The sequence below is a fragment of the Thamnophis sirtalis genome, unplaced genomic scaffold (assembly GCF_051295495.1).
Source record: "Thamnophis sirtalis isolate CommonGarterSnake01/CBP01778 unplaced genomic scaffold, rThaSir2_p1.2 scaffold_3, whole genome shotgun sequence".
In the NCBI taxonomy this organism is placed as follows: domain Eukaryota; kingdom Metazoa; phylum Chordata; class Lepidosauria; order Squamata; family Natricidae; genus Thamnophis; species Thamnophis sirtalis.
This window is the reverse complement of record NW_028261383.1, coordinates 23235689-23263017: the sequence shown is the minus strand read 5'-3', so window position 1 is coordinate 23263017 and position 27329 is coordinate 23235689. Positions and strand designations below refer to the sequence as shown.

Here is a 27329-nt window from a genome sequence, read left to right as displayed (position 1 = left end):
CACTCCTGCTGGCCAGGGCTGCATCCAAGAGCATCAACCACCAAGCTTCATTCTTGGAAGAGGAAATTTTATATCTGCTAAATGCCAGGTGTAAATTCTGTAAATTTGCTTGCACTTAAGTCTCCCATTAGGTCACACAGAGAAATATATGCAGCAGGGCCTAGAAATGGAGCCTAAGAAAGAGGGCCTGATTGCCTATATATGGTAGAAGAAATTTTCCCCCTCCCCCAATGTCTATTTATCTTTTTATTGTACAGAGGGCTGTTTTTTATATATTCTGCTATTTCCCTCATGTTAATTTTAATGTCTTAGAGAAACACAACGTTCAGTTTCATCCTTCTGCATCCTGAATGTCTTCCAGATTTTGAGGCCATAATTTCCTAGCCAGCATCTCCTTTTCACAAAATATCTGTGAGTTATAAGCAGAGTTTCTGAGTGGCCCCAGTAAGTTGCTGAAGCTTCTAAAAAATACATGGTAAAAAAATATTATTATTTGTATACTTGGAACCATACCCATTGCTCTTTCTTGCCTTCTGGGGCTTTGTATCCAGCAAAGCCATAAGCTCTTCCAAATTTTTTCTCTTCCCTATCTTACTGTCCCACTTATTCCCTCCCCAAAATCACAAATCCATGACTGATAAATATAACTTGTCCCCACTGGGGTAGATTTTTAAAAAATAATAATTTTATTTATAAGTTTTTTTTAACTGCTTGGTGAACAGTGCATTGTCTGGGTCAATACTTTATACACAATACTAGTAATAAATATTGTTTAGGTATACATAATAATACTTTTCAACTTCTAACAATTATGTATAGATAGTAATGTTAATGTATTATATATGCTCATTTTGCCCTGGATCTCAAACCACGTGGTCCTGTCCATCATTAAACCATCTTTCCAAGCAGGGTCCATGTTTCCAATGTTTTTTCCACTTGGACCTGAACCCAGATGGACATTTCTTTCAACAATTTGGCAACCCAGATGGGTCTCCAAACTAACCTGACCTGGGTAAGCCTCCCTTGCTGGCACTGACCCATTGAGTCTGTGGGTGGATTTTTCCCACACCCTGGCCATTTGGAACAAAGGTATTAAAGGGGCTTTGAATGTTGAGTTCAAAGGCTGTTTGGAAAGGTGAGTACCTCTAAATTTTAACTTTAAAAGCCCAGGAGGTGAAAGAAAGTATGTGTCTCTGTGAGTGAATGTGCTTGAGAAAAAAATCCCTTCTCTGGATCTTGCTCCCTCTGTGCATTTCCTAACTGCAGAAAGACCAACAGAGTCTGGAGAGCATGGGGGGTTTGCCAGAGTACAGGACCTTCTGTGGGTAAAAGGGAGAGAGAGCGTGGGAAGGGGTTAAAAGGCAAATGAGAGGTTCATTCTTGGGTGACTGGCTGAGAATCACTGAGCAGATCCCTATTCTGGAAAGGAGGTACCCATACTCTGAGTAATTTGGGTGGACAGAATCCTCCCAGGCCATTGGCCTGAAAAACTGAGGGCTGGCCACAGGTTAGAAGGTACGTTCACCTGTTGAGGGTGGTGTATTCCACAGTTGCAAGGGAGCCAAGTAAAAGAAAAGAGTGGAGCCTTGGACTCTTGTCGCGGACAGTGGGAAGAACAGACCAGGAAATGGGAAGCTCAGAGTCTAGGATCCCAGTGAAATCTCCCCAAGGGAGACTGATGGAGGCCTGGATTTGGGACAAATTATCTGTCCAGACAGGAATGAAGAATAGGCACATGGACCAAGGTATGTGAGAAATGGACTCTGCTCAGGGATGAAGCAAGAAAAACCAATTTGGCTAAATGAAGATTCTTAAAAGGGAAATACCGTGTTTCCCCAAAAATACAACATGTCCTGAAACTAAAGCCTTGCCACATTTTTCAGGTGGGCAAAAATATAAGCCCCCCCCCAAAATAAGCCCCTTTGCACAACCCCCCTCCGGCCAGGCAAAACACTGCTCACCAACCTAGTGGTATTCCAAAGGTGCCAAGCCGCGGGAACCGGGGGTAGGCAAAGGTGATCCCATTGCTTGGCGCCTTTGGGAAACCGCTAGGTTGGTGAATGGCCCTGTGGGAAGCTGAAGAGAGGGGGTTGCCGAGCGGCTGCTCTCTTGCGAGCGGGCTCTCAAAGAGCCGGGAACAGACTCATGAGCGAATGGCTGTGCTGTTGCTGTTGCAGCAGCGCAACACAGCAGCCATGAAGAGATCACACGAGCAGCCACCCGGCAAACCCCCTTTCCAGCCGGACACAACGCCATTCACTGACCTAGGGGTATTGCCAAGCCGTGTGAGCACCTGTTCGCCGTCGCCCAGCTCCCGTGGCTTGGCCCCTTTGAATTGCCAGTGAATGGCGCTCTGCATGGCTGGAGAAGGTGGTTACACGAGCGGCTTCCCCTCTCGCTTACGTGCCTCCCAGCCTCACAATGCCTTGGCCTAACTCTCCCCACAGAGCCAGGGCACCTATGCTGCCACCGCCGCCACATAGCTTTTTCCGGTAGTGGCTACTCTGAGCGTACGCCTGTGGTTGTATGCTCTGCCGGCAGCTGGACAACAATCATAGAGCGTACGCCCAGAGCGGCCACTGCCAGAAGACTTGGTTTGTTGGGATGGCATGCTTTTCTATGGTATAAGGGAATTAAAACACAGGGCTATTTTAGAAGACACTATATTCGGGAGGTTTTGTTACTAAATTAGGAGATCAAAAGGCAATATTATTTGAAAATTCCAGTCTGGCTCTCAACTATTGAAGCTTTATCATATCCAATAATGTGCTGTCCCAACAGTATATAGCTAATGTAGGAATTAAGAACTGTCTCCTTTAAGAAACTACCTCATGGGAAATGCAGCCACCTTATGGGAAATGTAGGCAGAACTGCCTTGTGGGAAATGTAGTTCCATAACATGTGATCACATCTGTGTTCCCTGATTGGGCAGTGGGTATTTTGCCCGGGAAAAGTGATTTATTACCGGTCACTCTCTGAATCGCCCTTTGTTAACTGGGATGGGGCAGAACGCGTCTCCGCTCATCGAGGGATATAAGAAACCACAGACTTTTTACACTACGTGATGGGACAGATCAAGGAAAGTCAGAAGTATCTTAACACTGAACTATAAGTTTTGCTATTAAGAATGCCTGATAATAAACTTGATGAAAAGAATGTCCTAAGCGTGGGGTTTAACTGCATGCCCCCAGCTATCTGCATTGCAGGGGCAGAACAAATAATATACATTATGGGTATACCATTGGAAAAAGTGATGCACAAATATAAAATGTTGGAGAGTTCTTTGCAAAAATATTGCTAATTTCTAGAACATTTGTTTAAAATGAAGAAACACCAATTGCAACTGAACAATATGATGTACAATGATAATGATATATTTATGTATGTTTGATGGATAATCTGTGATCTTATACACAATTGAAAGCGGTGAGGCACAAATGCTTGTAACCAAATGACATGCTATATGTAATTCTAATTGATGAGGGTTTTATGTTTCATGTTTTGTTTGTTTTTGTTTGTTTGAAAATAAAAAAACTTAAACAAACGAACAATTAAAAGCACCCATCAAGTCTCTCTGATATGATCAATGTTTAATCTTTTGCCAATAACATGTGTTCCACCCACACATTTTGGCAAGAGGGATGGATTGTAAAAAGTTAGCACCCACCCTTTCCCAGAAGAATGAAATCTTCTCGGAAATATTAAAAAGGCAGAATATTATACCTCCCTGGATGAGAAAAAGAGAAATATGTTCTTGGAAAGCAGCCCCCACCTTTGTTAACAGCCCCAGAAAGACTGGACCACCTTATCTACAACACAAAAGATCTTCTCCCTCAGAACATAATAGCAGTAGACTTAGCAGTAGACTTATATACCGCTTCATACCTTACCCTTCTTACCCTCTCTAAGCGGTTTACAGAGAGTCAGCATATTGCCCCCAACAATCTGGGTCCTCATTTTACCCGCCTCGGAAGGATGGAAGGCTGAGTCAACCCTGAGCCGGTGAGATTTGAACCGCTGAACTGCTGATCTAGCAGTAGCCTGCAGTGCTGCATTTAACCACTGCGCCACCTCGGCTCTATAGGATTAGCCCTCTACCCATCTAGCAACAGATTGTATCTACCCAACAAGGCTCAACCATACCTAAGACTCAAGACAATCAAGCAGAATACATTTCTTACACAGGAATAGGAAACCCTAAGGCAGCCCAAGAGCGGGTATACATCTGTCTCTCTCACACACACCCATATGCTCATTTTCCCCAGGGCCTCAAAACCTGTGGTCCTGTCCACCATTAAACCATCTTTCCAAGCAGCCTTAAAAGAAGCCCTGAGAGGAATGAAAGAAATAGAAGCATCTCCCATGTGTTGGGAAGACAGCTTTACATTATCTTACCCCCACATTCACAGCAATGCTGCCAATACCCATTTCTTTCATTCTCAAAAACTGTTTAAAAGAGCAGCACAATGGTTTTTTAGAAATGAAACATTTTCCACCATATTGTGTGCATTGTTCAAAGGACTGTTGAATTGGCCCATCTAGTCACATGACCACCTAGCCACAGCCACACAGCTGGTCCGTGCCCTCCCCCCCCCCAAGCCTGAGGGTCCATGAATTGGCCACATTTAAAAAGTTTCAGGGCATCTGGGTTAAGGTCATGTCCTGTCCTTAATCCCATCACCTGGAGGTGAAGGTATTTTCTTTGTGAATATGACTCAGGATTTCTTAATGAGCATCTGCTGTAGGCTATTAGGAAAGACTGGGGGCTACTTTCTGCCTTTAAAAACATGTTTCTCCATTTCTCCTTTGGAGAAATAGAATATTCTACCTTTTTTAATATTCCTCAAAATATTTCATTCTTGGGTGACGGCGGGGCTTGCCACAATTCCCCCCTTTTGGGCTACATGTACTTACATATATTGCCCGATGTACACACTATTAGAATGGTCTCTGTATTTCTGTATACCTAGAATGTCACGAGGGATATTTGCCTGGCATCCGTACTTGGGGTCTGTTGAAATGGGAGGTGATTTTCAGGCCACTGGGACAAGGGGAAGCACACTGGTGGAGGCAGCAGAGGACTCTCATGATGATTATGGCAGTGGCCCCAAAAAGGAGAGCTTTCAACCCATGAAGGTCTAGCAGCCAGCACAGAAGTTCTGTTATATAGAAAAGAAATGTATAGTGTGCAATTTTCTGTGCCAATTCTTTTTAGATATGTCACTTTCTAGCTTTCAGTTAGGTTTGAAGCAAGCACATTCCCCAAAATTATTTGCAGCCATGATTGTGCCTTAATAGATAATCAAAGACTGCTCATTTCCTATGATTGCTTCCTGAACCTGCCTTAGCTTATTGCAACCAGGATTTCTGAGGCCAAATTTAGATTAACCGGTGTACAAGCCAGGCTATGAACATTTTTGAAATTGCACACAAGAAATCCTGGGACTCCTACTAATGCAGTGGATAATTATATGCAACGTATTCTGCTTTAACGGGCAACTGGGCACCATCATTTGTGAATCAGAGTCAGGAGTTGGGCTTTGGAAATCTCTTTTCTGCTACCTCTTCAGTGAGGAACTTGGCTGAGGGGGCATGGCCCCACCCCATGGAATTGCAGTGTATGTACCGAAAGAGCAGCTCCTCGCATTGTAGCTGCTGCAATAAGTATGAGAAGCCCAGCCAATGTTTTGACATTTAACATCTCCAGCCCAATGAGCTTAGGCCTCCCTGTTCCCATAACCAGCCTTTGCTTTGTGGAAAGCATGCCTTTCCTTCCCCCGACACTTTTCCAACCTCTGCCCCCATTAAAAAAAAAAACAGCCCTAGAGCAAAATCTTCATGCACAAAAAGAATATTGACTTGCTGTGCCAACCACTCCCAAATACCATTCCTTTTCCCAATGTCAGAACATTGAAAAGGCTTCTCTCCTGTGTGAACCCCCGGGTGTATTGCCAAACTGGATTTTCGACTGAAATAGAGCCGAGGTGGCGCAGTGGTAAAATGCAGCACTGCAGGCTACTTCAGCTGACTGCAGTTCTGCAGTTCGGCTGTTCAAATCTCAGCGGCTCAGGGTTGATTCAGCCTTCCATCCTTCCGAGGTGGGTAAAACGAGGACCCGGATTGTTGTTTGGGGGCAATATGCTGACTCTGTAAACCTCTTAGAGAGGGCTGAAAGCCCTATGAAGCTGTATATAAGTCTAACTGCTATTGCTATTGAAATATTTCTTACAATCTGAGCATTCATATGGTTTCTCTCGTGTGAGTTCTCTGGCCTGCTTGCTATAGCTTTTGCCACATTGGGATAACTGATAGGGCTTTTCTCTAGTGTGAGCCTTTCCATGAACAACTGGGAAGCCGTTCTGACTAAAGCTTTTGCTGCATTGGGAACACTGATATGGCTTTTCTCCAGTGTGGATCCCCTCGAGCATAATTCTACAATCTTTGCTTTTCCCACAATAGGCAGATGTATGGATCTTTTCAACTACTTACATTATTAGATTCTCAGGGACATCAAAAATACTCTCAATCCCTTGTTGGATGGAACATGGATTCAAGTAACTGTTTCCTTCCTCAAAGGACGAGGCCTGAATTATGGTCTGCCTTATCTGGCTGTCCAAGAGACCTTTATCATTTCCACTGACTTCCAGATCATTTCCCTCTTTTTCTGAACTAGGAAATTATTCCCCTTGATATTTTGATACGTTTCTTCCAGATACACTATATTTGGGTCCAGCTCAAAACTCTTGTCCTGGTTTTGTCTTCCTTATCTGTAAGCTGCTGGGGAAGAAGAGTTTTGGGGATTTCCAGAGGAACTAATAAGTTTTTGATTGCTGCCTTGGTTTCCTTTGCATTCTAATGCTGCTTGTGATTCAGTTCTCCACAGTGCTCTCTTTGGCATTCTTTTGCCTGTAAGATTCACATAAAAGTTTAATTTATTATTATTATCATTATTATTATTATTATTATTATTATTATTATTAAAAAATAAATTTTAATTTAAAACAAATACAACATCTTTCTTTACATGCTATAGAAAGTGTATCAGTTGGTTACAAATAGACTTTCGTGCATCTCTTCCACAGTCAACAAACATAATTCATGTTAACTCGAGCATTTTAACTCAAATATTCATACATGTCACCATCATCATTTATCCATTTTCATTTGACTATAATTATTAAAATAATAATAATAATAATAATAATAATAATAATAATAATAATAATAATAATAATAATAATAATAATTTTTGTTTCTTAAACGATACATGCCCACAACAGTGGGAAAAGAAAAAAAGAAAAAAAAAGAAGACAAAAAGAACAAAAAACAAGGCAAGGGGAAAAAAAAAAGAACACAGGTATATATTATAAAAAAAGTATATCAGCTGGTTACAACATGTTTTGGTGCATCTCTTCAATTAATTCATATTAATTCAAATATCTTAACTCAAATGTTTACCATATTGACATCATTATACCTCCACTTTTAGTTGACTACAGTTATTTAAATATCCTTCATCCTTAAATATGCCAAAGATTTAATCCATAACCACATGCTGACATTTCATTTACTTGTTTGTAAAACCCTCTATTAACATCAAATCCTCATATCCTGTTTTAGCTGAACATCCATAATATTTAATACCAAAAATTCCATCTTCCATGCAGTATGGTTTATTATCATTCTCCCTTCTTTATGTAATTATATCGTATATCGTAACATTTTCCCCATATTAGTTAACATTTAACTGTATATATTTTATTTTATTTTTTAATAGTGATAATTATTGTGATTAATTACCTCGGAAAGGGGGGTATTACAATTAAAATCTTTAGAGGTATTAAAAGAGGAGAAGGTAGTTCAAACATGGTTCCAGTATGGGCAATTACAGGCTAGGTGGAAAATAGATCAAAAAATTGGTTTTATTCAAGTTGAGGATAATCTGTTTAAACAAATAAGAGATCAAAGCTTAATGCATATAAAGAGGATATATAATGTATTAATACAGATGGATTCGGAAACAGAATTAGTTAAAGATTGTATGATAAAATGGGCTCAAAATATTGAGGAACCAATAATGTTGGATACATGGGAAAGAATCTGGGTAAGAAATGTGAAATTTACACAAGCTCAAAATCTGAGAGAAAATTTTTACAAGATGTTCTATAGATGGCATTTAGATCCTAAAAAGTTGGCTTCTATGTATCCGAATGTACAGCCTAAATGTTGGAGGTGTGGTTCTCTCGATGCTACATATTATCATATATGGTGGACCTGCCAAAAGGTTAAGGCATTTTGGATAAAAATATGGTGGGTCATGCAAAATGTTTTTAAAAGAAGGATAAAGTTTAGTCCTCAGTTATTTTTACTAGGTATATGTACTGATTTTACAGTGGTAGAGACCAATTTGACTTTGCACCTGATAACTGCAGCAAGACTGTTGGTGGCGCAATATTGGAAGAAGGAAGACTTGCCTACAATCCAAGAATGGACATTGAAAGTAACAAACTTAGCTGAAATGGCTAAAATATCGGCATATCTCAAAGATCATTCAAATGAGAGATATAAACGAGACTGGAAAAAATGGATTGACTATATACAAAATAAATACGGGACTAAGAAATTCCAGTTAGCCTATGCTTAAGATCAGAAATGATTTAAACTGTTAAAAGTTAGCTCAGTAAGAAGAAGCTAAGGTCAATCTAGAATGTCATTAATTTCTTTATTTCTTTTTTCTCAATAGATTTTAGACTGTGTTAGTTAAAAATCCATACCGGGTACGGGTTCTGGGAAGTCGGGGGGGAGGGAAGGAGGAGGGGGGGTGGGGGGGTGGAGGGAGGGAGGGGTACACACAACAACAAAAAATTGTACTTCAATGTTTTAATGATTGACAAATGACATATTTGTGTTTTTTTTTAAAGAAAAATAAAAAAGTTCTGTTTGAAAATTCTGCAAATGATGTTTCATAAAGTATAGATTCTTTAATGCTTCTCATTCCTCCTGCGCTCTGTCTTTTGAAATAAATCTTCTGTATGGCTGCCCCCCTTTCAAGCGTTGCATCTCTTTCTCCCTCCGAAGTAAACCAGACGCCCGGCGTGTCAGCAAGTTGAGAAACTTCATTTCTGACATTCTTCATTTGTATTTCAGGAACATTCAACGTTCTCACTTTTTTCTTCATATTTTAATGTTAAATAGTCCAGCTTTTTTTCAAATCTTTCATATGTGTCAAACAACTTTTGAAATGCGGAGAAAATCATTTGAAACGAATCATTTGAAGCATGTATAGACGCCATGTTGTGACGCAGCTAGAAGCTTTAAGATATTTGCAAGTAAGAACACGCTGAGAGCTGTGCTATCTTATCTGATCTTAGACCAACACAGCCAAGCAATAAAAGTGTCAGATTGTAAGAAGCCAAATTGTAGTAAATTGGTTTACAGCCCACTTAAGGAGAGCCAGAGGGAATGTTGGAGTAATCTTTCCTTTATCCACGTAAATATCATTTAAAACATTTAAGAAATAGGGTAACCACCGGCCATAAATCCATAAAAAAACCAATTCGCCACTAGATTCTTCTGTTCTTTGGTTTCAATTAGCTTAAATTTTAATGCAGACCGTATCTCTTTGAGTAATAAAATCAGCTTACCAGTTGAAACCACTCCCACCATTCTTAGGGGCAACCTGCAGTTTCGGTTAGCTTGCAGCTAATCCAGAAGAAACTGGCAAAAGGGGTTAAATTCCAAGCCCCCCAGAGACTTGCGAACGTCTCTGAGGTCACTGGATCTCCCCTAACCTTTCACTGTCTCTCCGGGACAGCTAGGGTCCGAAACGCCCCGTCCAATTTCCTTCGGAATAGGGGAATTTCAGGAATAGCCTGAAACTCCGTCTTCTCACTGCTAAGCCCCGCCTTCTTCTCTTTTTTAAAAAAAAGAGATCCAAAGGCATCCATTACAATAAAAGGCAAAGATGCCAAAATGCTAACGTAACCCCTTACATTAATTATTTACATTTTCAATATACATGTCAAATACCCATTCAGTTATGAAATTTATTTCTTGACTTGGGTCAATCATGAGTTCATAGAATTGCAGAGTTATCATTAAATATACCTGGAAGTGCTGGGACAGATTATACATATATACATAGCCTTGTTTTCCCCAAAATAAGACCCAGTTTTATTTTCTTTTAGGCCCCAAAATAAGCACCAGGTCTTAATTTCAGGGAATGTTTTACCCGCTTAAGAGCATTGCAGGCAGCCTCCCCTACACTTGTTGCACCTCAATCTGACTTCTCCTGCAGCTGCTCCCAACCAGATACGACATAGCTTGTCGCGCAGCCCATGCAAGCTGTGTCCAAATTGTTTCTCAGCTGATTAAAACACTTAATTCAAAGCCCATCATAGTTAAATCTTGAGGACTACTTTTATGCGGGCTGTGGAATTCTGTGATTGAAAATCGGGCAAAACCAAGGTAGAAGACTGAAACTCCACATGTGGGAATTCCATAATCAACAGAAAAAAACTCCATCCAAAATTCCTTTTTGAAGAATTCCTCTAATTCTGGAAAAGGAAATATCCAGAAGCTTTGCTGTTAACCAGAAATAGCAGTTAGACATTTTCCATTTCACTCCACTTGCAACTTTAATCATGAGAAATGTTTGAGCAAAATGAATCAGCACAAAATTCGAACAATCAATTTCTTACCTATACTTTCAATGGGAGATCACAAATTCAATTCAAGCAGTCTATAAACTCATCTACCTTTCTTCATATGGATTATCTTGTGTGCAATAAGGGATGATTTCTGACTAAAGCTTTTCCCACAGATAGAACATTCAAAGAGTTTCTCTCCTGTGTGTCCTCTGGTGTTTCACCAGGTGGGAATTCCGACTGAAGCTTTTCCCACAATCAGGACATTCAAAGGGTTTCTCTCCTGTGTGTGTCCTCTGGTGTGTCACCAGAGAGGAATTAATACTAAAGATTTTCCCACAGATAGGACATTCAAAGGGTTTCTCTCCTGTGTGAGTCCTCTGGTGTATCACCAGGTGGGAATTCTGACTGAAGCTTTTCCCACAATCAGGACATTCAAAGGGTTTCTCTCCTGTGTGAGTCCTCTGGTGTCTCACCAGGTTGGAATTCTGACTAAAGCTTTTCCCACAGATAGGACATTCAAAAGGTTTCTCTCCTGTGTGAGACCTCTGGTGTGTCACCAGAGAGAAATTAAAACTAAAGCTTTCCCCACAGATAGGACATTCAAAGGGTTTCTCTTCTCTGTGTGTCCTCTGGTGTGCCACCAGAGAGGAATTCTGACTAAAGCTTTTCCCACAGATAGGACATTCAAAGGGTTTCTCTCCTGTGTGAGTCCTCTGGTGTATCACCAGGTAGGAATTCTGACTGTAATGTTTCCCGCAATCAGAACATTCAAAGGGTTTCTCTCCTGTGTGTGTCCTCTGGTGTGTCACCAGAGAGGAATTATCACTAAAGCTTTTCCCACAATCAGGACATTCAAAGGGTTTCTCTCCTGTGTGAGTCCTCTGGTGTGTCACCAGAGAGGAATTCTGACTAAAGCTTTTCCCACAGATAGGACATTCAAAGGGTTTCTCTCCTGTATGAGTCCTCTGGTGTATCACCATGTCGCTATTCTGACTAAAGCTTTTCCCACAGATAGGACATGCAAAGGGTTTCTCTCCTGTGTGTGTCCTCTGGTGTATCACCAGGTTGCCATTCCTACTAAAGCTTTTCCCACAATCAGGACATTCAAAGGGTTTCTCTCCTGTGTGAGTCCTCTGGTGTATCACCAGAGAGGAATTCATACTAAAGCTTTTCCTACAGATAGGACATTCAAAGGGTTTCTCTCCTGTATGAGTCCTCTGGTGTCTCACTAGGTGGGAATTCTGACTGTAAGCTTTCCCACAGATAGGACATTCAAAGGGTTTCTCTCCTGTGTGAGACCTCTGGTGTATCACCAGGTTGCCATTCTGACTAAAGCTTTTCCCACAGATAGGACATGCAAAGGGTTTCTCTCCTGTGTGAGTCCTCTGGTGTGTCACCAAAAATGAATTCTGACTGAAACCTTTCCCACAAATTGGACATTCAAAGGGTTTCTCTCCTGTGTGAGTCCTCTGGTGTATCACCAGGTCGCTATTCTGACTAAAGCTTTTCCTACAGATAGGACATTCAAAGGGTTTCTCTCCTGTATGAGTCCTCTGGTGTCTCACTAGGTGGGAATTCTGACTGTAAGCTTTCCCACAGATAGAACATTCAAATGGTTTCTCTCCTGTGTGAGTCCTCTGGTGTATCACCAGGTAGCTATTTTGACTAAAGCTTTTCCCACAGATAGGACATGCAAAGGGTTTCTCTCCTGTGTGTGTCCTCTGGTGTGTCACCAGAGAGGAATTAACACTAAAGCTTTTCCCACAATCAGGACATTCAAAGGGTTTCTCTCCTGTGTGAGTCCTCTGGTGTTTCACCAGGTTGAATTTCTGACTGAAGCTTTTCCCACAGTCAGGACATTCAAAGGGTTTCTCTCCTGTGTGAGTCCTCTGGTGTTTCACCAAAAAGGAATTATGACTGAAATTTTTCCCACAGTCAGAACATTCAAAAGGTTTCTCTCCTGTGTGAGTCCGCTGGTGTATCATTGGTGGGAAATATTACTGAAACCTTTCCCACAAACAGGACACTCATACGGTTTCTCTCCTGTGTGAGTCCTCTGGTGTATCACCAGGTGGGAATTCCGACTGAAACTTTTCCCAAAGTCAGGACATTCAAATGTTTTTTCTCTTATGTGTGTGGTCTTGTGTTTTAGGAGTTGGGAATTTCTAATGAAACCTTTCCCACAATCTTGACACTTATAAGATTTCACCATGGAGTGAATCCTCTGATGTATTTACCAGGTGGAAATTACGACAGAAATTTCTCCGACAATTAATGGGTTTTTCTCATTTATGATTCCTCTAGGGTATCACCAAGATGGAATTATAACTGAAAGTTTTCCAAAAATCAGAACATTCAAAGCATTTTCTTCTAATGTATCACCAGCTGGAATTGTGACTTTCCCATAAATAGGATATTCAAAGGGTTTTTCTTCTGGGTGAGTTCTCTGGTGAAATAGAGTTTATGATGAAGCTTTTCCCACAATCTAAACACTCATACAGTTTCTCCTTGGAGTCAATCTACTGATCAATCACCAGACTGAAATTGTGACTAAATGTTTTTCCACAATCAGGACATTCAAAGGGTTTCACTTTTGTGAGAGTCCTCGGGTGCTTCATCAGGATGGAATTCTCAGTGAAACTTTTCCCATAGAAAGGATGTTCAAATGGTTCTATTCTTGTGTATGAGTCCTTCAGGGTCTCAAGACCTGGGAATTTCTAATGAAACTTTCACACAATCTGCACAGTTATATGTTTTCTCCCTCCTGTGAGTTATCGGATGCAGCACCATGTTGCCATGCTCACTAAAGCATTTACCACATTGGGAGCACTTTTGTGGCTTCCTTCTTGTGTGGAGATGCTTCCATGAACCACAAGGGAGCTGTAGTGAGCATAGCTTTTGCCACATTCAGTAAACAATACCTTGTTTAATGGTACTTTTATTCAAGCAGTCTTCTTCCTCACATTACTGTCACCTGCATTATTGTCTCTTCTATATGACTTTACTATTGATCTTTTCCTCCCAACAGACTTCCAGGTTTTTATTTCCTCTTTTGCTGAATTATAAATAACCCCCCATCACCTCTCATGTAATATATCGTTGAGTTCTGCATAATCTGCTCATTCTTTCTTGGTTTTCTCTCTCAAATAGCTGCTGGAGGAGGAGCAGATTTGTATGGTTTTCTGCAGGGAATGGAAAATATTTTGATTTCTGGCTTGATTTTCTTCTTTTTTCAATGTTGCTTGTTATTTACAGTTGTCCAGAGAGCTCTTATTGGCATCCTGTTCACCTGTAAGATTCAAAGAAAAGTATAACTTTAATTTTTTGTAAAATGATGAGAGATGAGTTGAAAAAAGAAGAATAGTATACACCACTTTTGCTCATGGAAGTCCTCAGTGCAAATAAGGGCTGAAAATTCTGTCTACAACATCTCTGATGACATCCTTGTTCAAGTAACCTTCACTTAACCTATTGCTGACATCTATGGTGAATGGTTTCTGTCTGGAAATGAAAAAAGTGGAATATTGATAGAGATGCTTTGAGAGAGAGAGATGCTTTATTTGTATGCCGCCCTCTTCCCTGGGGGGACTCAGGGCGGCTCACAGCTCAAGGGGAGGGAGGAAAAACAATCACAGACATAAAAACGATACATCATTAAAAACACAACAGTCATACAATTCGAGTGGGGTTGAAATCTTTAACCCCAGGCCTGTTGGGATAGCCAGGACCTAAGGGCTGCGCGGAAGTTCTGGAGGGTGGTGAGGGTACGAATCTCCACGGGAAGTTCGTTCCAGAGGGTCGGAGCAGCCACCGAGAAGGCTCTCCTCCGGGTAGTTGCCAGCCAGCATTGGCCGGCTGATGGAATTCGGAGGAGGCCTAATCTATGGGATCGTATCGGCCTAGTGGAGGTAATTGGCAGTAGGTGGTCTCTCAAGTACCCAGATCCAATACCATGCAGGGCTTTGTAGGTGACAAGTAGCACCTTGAAGCGCACTCGGAGATCAACAGGCAGCCAGTGCAGCTCGCGGAGGATAGGTGTTACGTGGGTGAAACGGGGTGCACCCACGATCGCTCGCGCGGCCGCATTATGGACTAGCTGAAGTCGCCGAATACTCTTCAAGGGCAGCCCCATGTAGAGCACGTTGCAGTATTCAAGCCTAGAGGTCACAAGGGCACGAGCGACTGTTGTGAGAGCCTCCCGGTTCAGGTAGGGCCGCAACTGGTGCACCAGGCGAACCTGGGCAAATGCCCCCCTGGTCACAGCCGACAAATGGTGTTCAAAAGTCAGTTGTGGGTCCAGGAGGACTCCCAAGTTGCGGACCCTATCTGAGGGGTGTAGTATTGGACCCCCCAGCCTGAGAGATGGAACACTTGACCAATTAGTGGGAGGGAAGCACAGCAGCCACTCGGTTTTATCTGGGTTGAGTACAAGCTTGTTAACCCCCATCCAGTCTCTAACGGCTTCAAGGCCCTGGCTCATCACATCCATCGCTTCATTGAGTTGGCACGGGGCGGACAGATACAACTGTGTGTTGTCCGCGTATTGATGGTATTTTAACCCGTGCCGTCGAATGATCTCGCCCAGCGGTTTCATGTAGATGTTAAAAAGAAGGGGGGACAGGACCGAACCCTGCGGCACCCCATATGTTAGGGGCCTGGGGGTCGATCTCTGCCCTCCGACTAACACCGACTGCGACCTGTCCGAGAGGTAAGAGGAGAACCACCGTAAAACAGTGCCTCCCACCCCCACCTCCCGCAGTTGTCGCAGAAGGATACCATGGTCGATGGTATCGAAAGCCGCAGAGAGGTCAAGGAGTACCAGGATGGAGGCATGACCTCCATCCCTGGCTCTCCAGAGATCATCGGTCAATGCAACCAAAGCGGTTTCTGTGCTGTAGCCAGGCCTGAAGCCAGACTGGAATGGATCAAGATAACTGGCTTCCTCCAAGGACCGCTGGAGCTGAAAGGCCACCACCTTCTCAACAACCTTCCCCACAAAGGGGAGGTTGGAGACTGGACGATAGTTGTTAAGAACGGCTGGCTCCAAAGATGGTTTCTTCAGGAGGGGTCTCACCACCGCCGCCTTTAAAGCTGGGGGAAAGACCCCCTCCCGTAAGGAGGTGGCAACAACCGCCTGGATCCAGCCCCGTGTCACCTCCCTGCTGTTGACAACCAGCCAGGAGGGGCACGGGTCCAGCACGCATGTGGAGGCACCTACAGCTCTCATGGCCTTGTCCACGTCCTCAGGGGTAACAGCTTGAAAATCAACCCAGCGATGACCTACCAAATTATCCCTTACTAGATGGATGGGAACCCTACCCTAGATGGCAAGACACAGAAGAAGAAAAAATAAAAGAACGTATGGATTTAAAGGGAGAAATTGATAATAACACTGACAATTAAAGACAAGCTGATTAAGGAAAAAGAAATGCATCGAAACTACATGAGAGAATCAGTAAACAAGGAGTTGCAAAGAAGAGTCCATACAAACTTGATTAAGGAGATGATTAGAGGACTGATGCCACAAATGGCCGAAGACATGAGACTATTTCGCTACTATAAAGATACAGGCTGATAGATGAAAGTGTTTAATCTAAAACTAGTTGGACTTAGTGAAATTTAGTGACAATAGATATGGTTAAATAAACAATTGAAAATGATAATAATGTATACATATGTATTGGTATAACAAGTAGTAATTGGATATGAATATTGAATGGTACCTATGAAAGGAAGTTGAGAAATGGTTTGGTTACATATAAAGATTAATTAAAAAAAGAACTAAATTATGATAATGGACATAGTCAAATAAAGGAGAGATAATGATAACAATGTATATATAGGTACGGGTACAACTTAGGGAAATTGGATGTAAATTGTAAACAGTGATTTGGAAAGAAAGATTAGAAACCTTTGTTACTAAACGTTATTGATGTTTAGCTAGAATAGGCCATAAGGAATAGTGTTATTGGGATACTAGAAATAGCAAATGAGATGCCAGTATGTGGTTATGTCTTGAGTTTTGGTATGTTTTATGATGAAGGACGTTTAAATAATTATACTCAAACGAGAATGGGGGTAGGATGATGGTAATATGTATAAATATATTTGATTTAAAATACTAGAATTAATATGAATCATGGGTGACTGTGAAAGAAATGCACGAAATTTTTTGTAACCAACTGATATACTTTCTACAGTATGTAAAGAATGTGTTGTGTCTATTTTGAAAAATAAAAATAAAAAAAACTTTTGATAATAAAATAACAATAACAGATCTAATGGGAGAGAGTCGACCGGAGGTTCTCCAGCTGGACAGTCATGGGGGTGTGTGGCCTCTCAAGAGCCTTACATGAACCCTGTCAGACAAACCATCTCCGAGATCTTTTTTAGATCAGAAGCCCACTGGAGATGGGGTGAAAAGGGGGCTCTCATCAGATCCAGGGGGAAGCAACAGGTCCCTCGCAGGTCAGAGATTTGCCCTCTGAATCAGAGTAGAGGCAGCAGCATGGCAATATGGCTGCACAAGAAGCTGACTTCTAGCCAAAGCAACAGAAGAGGAGTGTGAGGAAGAGATGAAAGACCGGTAAGAAAATTCATCAAATCCACAGTCATAAATCAAACTTGGAAAAGGCAAAGAATCTTGAGAGCATAAATAATATTGAGGGTCAGATCGGGATTTTTTCCAAAAGAAAGAAATAAAGAAAAGGAAAAATGGAGGGTTGAAACACTAGCCTCCCCCTCCCCCCAAAAGCCATTTGTTTGAAACAATTCAGACAGAAAGGGTGAAAGGAGACAAAAGTGACAAACCCGCTCAAATAGCAACTCTAAATTTGGTTTTCGACTTGAAAAGATTGTGTTTTCAAAGGAGCCTCGGAGCGTGAAGATTTACTGCGTCCGAGTGTTTTTTAACAAACATATCTTAAGCAACCCCAATTAATGAGAAAGGGAATGCAACAAGGGGGAAAGATCAAGAAAAAAGCACTATCTCCTCACTGACAACTGATAACCTAATCTTGCCTGTGTAGGAAATTTTAATTAACCAACTGCCATAAATCAGAACTTGGAAAAGCAGGAGGAAGAAACATACCCGAGTTTTGGCTGTATGCAAACTTGTTCCAATTAATATATTTTGAGCAACTATAATGAGAGGTGAAAAATAGGAAGGAAAAAAACATTAAGAACAAAAAACTGGGAAATAGAAGTTTTCTTTTTTCTCTCTCTATTTTTTATTCTGCAAAAGATCAAGATGGCTCTTTGATGGTGGCTTGGGGAAAATTGAAGATGGTGGACGTTTCAAAACAAAGAAAAGGGATAAGCCAGGAACAGAGAAGTGAGATAAAAGACTTACTAGGAAAAAATTACACAACTAGAAATTGTTATATGGGAAAATATAAAGCTAAGGGGGATTATTCCTAAATATGATAATAAAATGGAGTTGCTAACTGGTTGAATATGATAATGGAAAATAATTAAATAAAGGTTAAAATATCTGGAGGATGTAAGGATGTATAATTATATAAATATAGTGATGAAAATAGCTGGGAATTGTAATCAGGTCTACATCTCGGCCAAAATTAGGCTGGGGTAGGGTGGGGGGTTTAAAAGTACAATGATATATGTATATGTATACTTTTTTGTCCAATTTTTTTTTAAAAGAGAGGGAGGGAGATATATGTTAAAATAAAATATGTATATTGAAAAGGAATTAGAAGTACCATCATCATAAAAGGGAGCTCGCTCAGAAGCTGAAAGAGGGGAGAAGAAAGGGAAGAAGAGAGGGATAGGAGAGAGGGCAGGGGGGGAAGAGGAGAGAAAGGAGGAGTGGAAAGGGGAGAGAAAAGGAGAGAGGAAGGGGAAGTAGAGAAGAGAAGAGAAGGAAGAGAGGAGGGAAAAGGGGGAGAGGGGGACAGAGGGAAGAGAGGAGGTAGGGAGGGATAGGAGAGAGGGAAAAGAAAGTGATGGATAACGTGCAAATATGATGCATGGAGAGTAGAAGAGCCAATAATTGTTTTAGGGAGTTGATGGTAAGATGAATTGACCTAAACATTTAATAATACAATACGATGTTGCCTATGTAATAGTATACATGTGATTATATGCTACGAAAATGAAAAAATAAAACTTTATATTAAAAAAAACATGTAATGGGAGACTTTAACTACCCTGATATCAACTGGGGGACAAACTCTACAGCAAGTAGGAGATTGAACAGATTCCTAACCAATTTAGCTGACAACTTTGTCATCTAAAAGGTAGAGGAGGGAACTAGAGGAAAAACTACTCAACCTAATTCTTACTAATAGAGAAGCGATAGAAGGAGTTGAAGTTGTCGGAACCTTACTGGAATTCAATATAATGCAAACACAAGGAATAAAATATAATCCAACAAGTGTCTTAAACTTTAGAAGAGCTGATTTTAAGAAATTCATAGCCTAAGCAAAATTTCATGGATAAAAATCCTAAAGGAGAAAACAATGCAAGGAGTGTGGGAAATAGTGAAAAATCTATATATATAAAAGCAAAATACCACTCACGCGTTCACAAAATCTCCAGAACCGTAAAGCCTACAAACCTCAAATTTACCATGTACAGATGAAACTCGAAAAATTAGAATATTGTGCAAAAGTTCATTTATTTCAGTAATGCAACTTAAAAGGTGAAACTAATATATGAGATAAGACTCATTACATGCAAAGCAAGATAGTTCACGCCGTGATTTGTCATAATTGTGATGATTATGGCGTACAGCTCATGAAAAACCCAAATCCACCATCTCAGAAAATTAGAATATTACATGCAATCAAGAAAACAAGGATTGTACAGTAATCCAACAGTCATTGAACCAGATTTTGGTGCTTTTGGCGAAAGTTGCTCTCATCAGAAAAGAGGACTTTGAACCACTGTGCTTCATTAAGACCAGGGTCAACACAGCCGTCTACCAGGAGATTTTGGAGCACTTCATGCTTCCTTCCGCAGACGAGCTTTATGGGGATGCTGACTTCATTTTCCAGCTGCCCACACTGCCAAAAGCACTGAAACCTGGTTCAACGACCGTGGGATTACTGTGCTTGATTGGCCAGCAAACTCGCCTAACCTGAACCCCATAGAGAATCTACGGGGAAATTCCAAGAAAAAGATGAGATACAAGAGACCGAACAATGCAGAAGAGCTGAAGGCTGCTATTGAAGCATCCTGGTCTTCCATAACACCTCAGCAGTGCCACAGGCTGATAGCTTCCATGCCATGCCGCATTGAGGCAGTAATTGCTGCAAAAGGGGCCCAAACCAAGTACTAAGTACATATGCATGGTTATACTTTTCAGAGGTAAGATATTCTTCTATGTACAATCCTTGTTTTAATGAGTGCATGTAATATTCTAATTTTCTGAGATGGTGGAGAAAAAAGAAAAAAGTCAGGGAAACAGTCAGCGCACTAATGGGCGATGGTGGCAAGGAAGCAATGGGCAGTAGAGACACAGCAGAGCTACTGAATTCATTATTTGCATCTATCTTCAGGCAAAAAGAAAAAATAGCCAAAACTTTGATTTTCATAAACTGCGCTCTATGACTAAGATAATGTGGTTAACTGCCCACCCAGTTTCCTCCTACTTGCGAAAGACCTAACTTCCTGCGTTTCAAGCAGAAAGAAATATGTTCCTTATTCTTGTTCTTTAGGTGAAAGAGCATAAGCAGAGTTTTGATTTTGAAGTTTTAGAATTAGAATAAGACAAGTAGCCTGATTAAGTATTTAGGGGTTCAATGGTGGACCCCATGCTGTTTCAGTACCACTTTATAAAGAGTAAGACCACACTTAGACAATTGCACACAGTTTGGTCACCATATCATAAAAACTTGTTGAGACTCTGGAAAGAATGCAGAAAAGAGCATTAGGGGCCTGGAGGCCAAAATAAAAAGAAGGGTTGCAGGAATTGGGTATGTCTAGTCTAGTGAAGGGAAGGACTAGGGGAGACATGATAGCCATCTTCCAATACTTGAGGAGTTGCCACAAAAGAGGGAGGGGTGTCAATCTATTCTCCAAAGCCCCTGAAGGCAGGACAAGGAACTGGATGGAAACTCATCAAGGAGAGAAGCAACTTAGAACTAAGGAGAAACTTCCTGGCACTAAGAACAGTGAACCAGTGGAAGGTTTTCCCTTCAGAGGTTGTGGGGGCTCCATCCCTGGTGGCTTTTAATCAGAGACAGGACAGCCATTTGTCTGAAATGATGTTGGGTCTCCTGCTTGATCAGGGCGTCTGAATAGAAGCCCTGCAAGGTCCCTCCCAGCTCTGTCACAAACCCTCCAGTGATGGGAGCCCCCACAACCTCTGGAGGGAAGCCATTCCCAAAGGATCCACCTTCACTTGGAAGAGACTTTTCCAATCTTCCCACCAGGAGGAAAATTGCAGCCACCAGTTTCACAGCGTGCAGCCCCAGTGGGCTTAAATTCGGGGAGGGAAGGAAACTGCAGCAGCAGCAGCTGAGATGCTTCAGCCCAGTTGCTTCTCTGCTCCCAGGACTCTCCTCCCACCCGCCCTCAACTCACCTTCCAGCTGCTGCTTCGACCATGGGAAGAGCACAAAAGCCGCTCTGCACAACACTCTCCTCCCATGAGTGATCCGGACGGAACAGGAAATTCAGCTGTTCCCAACGGTGCTTTTTTCAAAAGTTTCTTTCTTCTACTCTTCCCGTCGCTTTCCAACCTTTCTAGCAATTTAGTACTCGATGGTTTTAACTCCTTTAAGCTCAACCCCAGGTATTATCCGCTTTTGTAGGCACAGGTGTTGCCTATTTGAGCACCATCTCCAGATAGGAGGCAGAAAAAAAATCTATTTCCAGTTTCTACCTGAGGCGTTTGCAAAAGGTTTCCCCTGATTAAATGCTATTCAAGTAGTTTTTGACTTCTAGCAACCGACTTTGCAACTGAGCCTAGTGAAATAGTGAAATGTGATGTTACTTGTGAAGATTAGCTATGTGCTGAGCCCTAAAAGTTCATAAAGGTTTTACAGAATTACACAATCAGCTTTCTTAGGGGTGACTCTCAGTGGAGATCAAAACCTCTCTACATGCCAAAACTTTATGACTCTGAGGCTCCCAGGATTTTAGGGCATGGCAGCAGCATCAGGCAAGACACTCCAAGGGAACGAGCTTCACTCCTGCTGGCCAGGGCTGCATCCAAGAGCGTCAACCACCAAGTTTCATTCTTGGAAGAGGAAATTTTATATCTGCTAAATGCCCAGTATAAATTCTGTAAATTTGCTTCCACTGAAGTCTCCCATTAGATCACATAGAGAAATATATGCAGCAGGGCTTAGAAATGGAGCCTAAGAAAGATGGCACGATTTCCTATATATGGTAGAAGAAATTTTCCCCTCTCCCAATGTCTATTTATCTTTTTATTGTACAGAGGGTTGTTTTTTATATATTCTGCTATTTCCGTCATGTTAATTTTAATGTCTTAGAGAAACACAACGTTCAGTTTCATTCTTCTGCATCCTGAATGTCTTCCAGATTTTGAGGCCAGAATTTCCTAGCCAGCATCTCCTTTTCACAAAATATCTGTGAGTCATAAGCAGAGTTCCTGAGTTGCCCCAGTAAGTTGCTGAAGCTTCTAAAAAATACATGGTAAAAAAATATTTTTATTTCTATACCCGGAACCATACCAATTGCTCTTTCTTGCCTTCTGAGGCTTTGGTTCTATGCATCAGACGTCTCCAATAGAAAAAAAGAAGTCACATTCATTGCAATGAACTCTTGCAGTATCCAGCAAAGCCATAAGCTCTTCCAAATTTTTTTCTCTTTCCTATCTTACTGTCCCACTTTATTCCCTCCCCAAAATCACAAATCCATGACTGATAAATATAATTTGTCCCCACTGGGGTAGATTTTTAAAAATAATAATTTTATTTATGGTTTTTTTAACTGCTTGGTGAACAGTGCATTGTCTGGGTCAATACTTTATACACAATACTAGTAATAAATATTGTTTAGGTATACATAATAATACTTTTCAACTTCTAACAATTATGTATAGATAGTAATGTTAATGTATTATATATGCTCATTTTGCCCAGGATCTCAAACCACGTGGTCCTGTCCATCATTAAACCATCTTTCCAAGCAGGGTCCATGTTTCCAATGTTTTTTCCACTTGGACCTGAACCCAGATGGACATTTCTTTCAACAATTTGGCAACCCAGATGGGTCTCCAAACTAACCTGACCTGGGTAAGCCTCCCTTGCTGGCACTGACCCATTGAGTCTGTGGGTGGATTTTTCCCACACCCTGGCCATTTGGAACAAAGGTATTAAAGGGGCTTTGAATGTTGAGTTCAAAGGCTGTTTGGAAAGGTGAGTACCTCTAAATTTTAACTTTAAAAGCCCAGGAGGTGAAAGAAAGTATGTGTCTCTGTGAGTGAATGTGCTTGAGAAAAAAATCCCTTCTCTGGATCTTGCTCCCTCTGTGCATTTCCTAACTGCAGAAAGACCAACAGAGTCTGGAGAGCATGGGGGGTTTGCCAGAGTAGAGGACCTTCTGTGGGTAAAAGGGAGAGAGAGCGTGGGAAGGGGTTAAAAGGCAAATGAGAGGTTCATTCTTGGGTGACTGGCTGAGAATCACTGAGCAGATCCCTATTCTGGAAAGGAGGTACCCATACTCTGAGTAATTTGGGTGGACAGAATCCTCCCAGGCCATTGGCCTGAAAAACTGAGGGCTGGCCACAGGTTAGAAGGTACGTTCACCTGTTGAGGGTGGTGTATTCCACAGTTGCAAGGGAGCCAAGTAAAAGAAAAGAGTGGAGCCTTGGACTCTTGTCGCGGACAGTGGGAAGAACAGACCAGGAAATGGGAAGCTCAGAGTCTAGGATCCCAGTGAAATCTCCCCAAGGGAGACTGATGGAGGCCTGGATTTGGGACAAATTATCTGTCCAGACAGGAATGAAGAATAGGCACATGGACCAAGGTATGTGAGAAATGGACTCTGCTCAGGGATGAAGCAAGAAAAACCAATTTGGCTAAATGAAGATTCTTAAAAGGGAAATACCGTGTTTCCCCAAAAATACAACATGTCCTGAAACTAAAGCCTTGCCACATTTTTCAGGTGGGCAAAAATATAAGCCCCCCCCCAAAATAAGCCCCTTTGCACAACCCCCCTCCGGCCAGGCAAAACACTGCTCACCAACCTAGTGGTATTCCAAAGGTGCCAAGCCGCGGGAACCGGGGGTAGGCAAAGGTGATCCCGTTGCTTGGTGCCTTTGGGGAACCGCTAGGTTGGTGAATGGCCCTGTGGGAAGCTGAAGAGAGGGGGTTGCCGAGCGGCTGCTCTCTTGCGAGCGGGCTCTCAAAGAGCCGGGAACAGACTCATGAGCGAATGGCTGTGCTGTTGCTGTTGCAGAGCGCAACACAGCAGCCATGAAGAGATCACACGAGCAGCCACCCGGCAAACCCCCTTTCCAGCCGGGCACAACGCCATTCACTGACCTAGGGGTATTGCCAAGCCGTGTGAGCACCTGTTCGCCGTCGCCCAGCTCCCGTGGCTTGGCCCCTTTGAATTTCCAGTGAATGGCGCTCTGCATGGCTGGAGAAGGTGGTTACACGAGCGGCTTCCCCTCTCGCTCACGTGCCTCCCAGCCTCACAATGCCTTGGCCTAACTCTCCCCACAGAGCCAGGGCACCTATGCTGCCACCGCCGCCACATAGCTTTTTCCGGTAGTGGCTACTCTGAGCGTACGCCTGTGGTTGTATGCTCTGCCGGCAGCTGGACAACAATCATAGAGCGTACGCCCAGAGCGGCCACTGCCAGAAGACTTGGTTTGTTGGGATGGCATGCTTTTCTATGGTATAAGGGAACTAAAACACAGGGCTATTTTAGAAGACACTATATTCGGGAGGTTTTGTTACTAAATTAGGAGATCAAAAGGCAATATTATTTGAAAATTCCAGTCTGGCTCTCAACTATTGAAGCTTTATCATATCCAATAATGTGCTGTCCCAACAGTATATAGCTAATGTAGGAATTAAGAACTGTCTCCTTTAAGAAACTACCTCATGGGAAATGCAGCCACCTTATGGGAAATGTAGGCAGAACTGCCTTGTGGGAAATGTAGTTCCATAACATGTGATCACATCTGTGTTCCCTGATTGGGCAGTGGGTATTTTGCCCGGGAAAAGTGATTTATTACCGGTCACTCTCTGAATCGCCCTTTGTTAACTGGGATGGGGCAGAACGCGTCTCCGCTCATCGAGGGATATAAGAAACCACAGACTTTTTACACTACGTGATGGGACAGATCAAGGAAAGTCAGAAGTATCTTAACACTGAACTATAAGTTTTGCTATTAAGAATGCCTGATAATAAACTTGATGAAAAGAATGTCCTAAGCGTGGGGTTTAACTGCATGCCCCCAGCTATCTGCATTGCAGGGGCAGAACAAATAATATACATTATGGGTATACCATTGGAAAAAGTGATGCACAAATATAAAATGTTGGAGAGTTCTTTGCAAAAATATTGCTAATTTCTAGAACATTTGTTTAAAATGAAGAAACACCAATTGCAACTGAACAATATGATGTACAATGATAATGATATATTTATGTATGTTTGATGGATAATCTGTGATCTTATACACAATTGAAAGCGGTGAGGCACAAATGCTTGTAACCAAATGACATGCTATATGTAATTCTAATTGATGAGGGTTTTATGTTTCATGTTTTGTTTGTTTTTGTTTGTTTGAAAATAAAAAAAACTTAAACAAACGAACAATTAAAAGCACCCATCAAGTCTCTCTGATATGATCAATGTTTAATCTTTTGCCAATAACATGTGTTCCACCCACACATTTTGGCAAGAGGGATGGATTGTAAAAAGTTAGCACCCACCCTTTCCCAGAAGAATGAAATCTTCTCGGAAATATTAAAAAGGCAGAATATTATACCTCCCTGGATGAGAAAAAGAGAAATATGTTCTTGGAAAGCAGCCCCCACCTTTGTTAACAGCCCCAGAAAGACTGGACCACCTTATCTACAACACAAAAGATCTTCTCCCTCAGAACATAATAGCAGTAGACTTAGCAGTAGACTTATATACCGCTTCATACCTTACCCTTCTTACCCTCTCTAAGCGGTTTACAGAGAGTCAGCATATTGCCCCCAACAATCTGGGTCCTCATTTTACCCACCTCGGAAGGATGGAAGGCTGAGTCAACCCTGAGCCGGTGAGATTTGAACCGCTGAACTGCTGATCTAGCAGTAGCCTGCAGTGCTGCATTTAACCACTGCGCCACCTCGGCTCTATAGGATTAGCCCTCTACCCATCTAGCAACAGATTGTATCTACCCAACAAGGCTCAACCATACCTAAGACTCAAGACAATCAAGCAGAATACATTTCTTACACAGGAATAGGAAACCCTAAGGCAGCCCAAGAGCGGGTATACATCTGTCTCTCTCACACACACCCATATGCTCATTTTCCCCAGGGCCTCAAAACCTGTGGTCCTGTCCACCATTAAACCATCTTTCCAAGCAGCCTTAAAAGAAGCCCTGAGAGGAATGAAAGAAATAGAAGCATCTCCCATGTGTTGGGAAGACAGCTTTACATTATCTTACCCCCACATTCACAGCAATGCTGCCAATACCCATTTCTTTCATTCTCAAAAACTGTTTAAAAGAGCAGCACAATGGTTTTTTAGAAATGAAACATTTTCCACCATATTGTGTGCATTGTTCAAAGGACTGTTGAATTGGCCCATCTAGTCACATGACCACCTAGCCACACCCACACAGCTGGTCCGTGCCCTCCCCCCCCCCAAGTCTGAGGGTCCATGAATTGGCCACATTTAAAAAGTTTCAGGGCATCTGGGTTAAGGTCATGTCCTGTCCTTAATCCCATCACCTGGAGGTGAAGGTATTTTCTTTGTGAATATGACTCAGGATTTCTTAATGAGCATCTGCTGTAGGCTATTAGGAAAGACTGGGGGCTACTTTCTGCCTTTAAAAACATGTTTCTCCATTTCTCCTTTGGAGAAATAGAATATTCTACCTTTTTTAATATTCCTCAAAATATTTCATTCTTGGGTGACGGCGGGGCTTGCCACAATTCCCCCCTTTTGGGCTACATGTACTTACATATATTGCCCGATGTACACACTATTAGAATGGTCTCTGTATTTCTTTATACCTAGAATGTCATGAGGGATATTTGCCTGGCATCCGTACTTGGGGTCTGTTGAAATGGGAGGTGATTTTCAGGCCACTGGGACAAGGGGAAGCACACTGGTGGAGGCAGCAGAGGACTCTCATGATGATTATGGCAGTGGCCCCAAAAAGGAGAGCTTTCAACCCATGAAGGTCTAGCAGCCAGCACAGAAGTTCTGTTATATAGAAAAGAAATGTATAGTGTGCAATTTTCTGTGCCAATTCTTTTTAGATATGTCACTTTCTAGCTTTCAGTTAGGTTTGAAGCAAGCACATTCCCCAAAATTATTTGCAGCCATGATTGTGCCTTAATAGATAATCAAAGACTGCTCATTTCCTATGATTGCTTCCTGAACCTGCCTTAGCTTATTGCAACCAGGATTTCTGAGGCCAAATTTAGATTAACTGGTGTACAAGCCAGGCTATGAACATTTTTGAAATTGCACACAAGAAATCCTGGGACTCCTACTAATGCAGTGGATA

General features: G+C 41.9%; 1 protein-coding gene and 1 pseudogene across 2 annotated transcripts in view; both read right to left on the bottom strand.

The window, feature by feature from the left end:
- LOC106548984 (uncharacterized) overlaps positions 1-27329 on the bottom strand; it is a 95102-nt pseudogene that overhangs the window by 30048 nt on the left and 37725 nt on the right. The gene's annotated exons all lie outside the window — the stretch shown is intronic.
- LOC148047592 (uncharacterized) lies at positions 10619-21310 on the bottom strand. Its single transcript, XM_087711644.1, is given in 3 exon segments — positions 10619-10855; positions 10857-13938; positions 21195-21310. Coding segments are annotated over 2 exon segments (1884 nt in total). The 5' UTR covers positions 12635-13938; positions 21195-21310; the 3' UTR covers positions 10619-10749.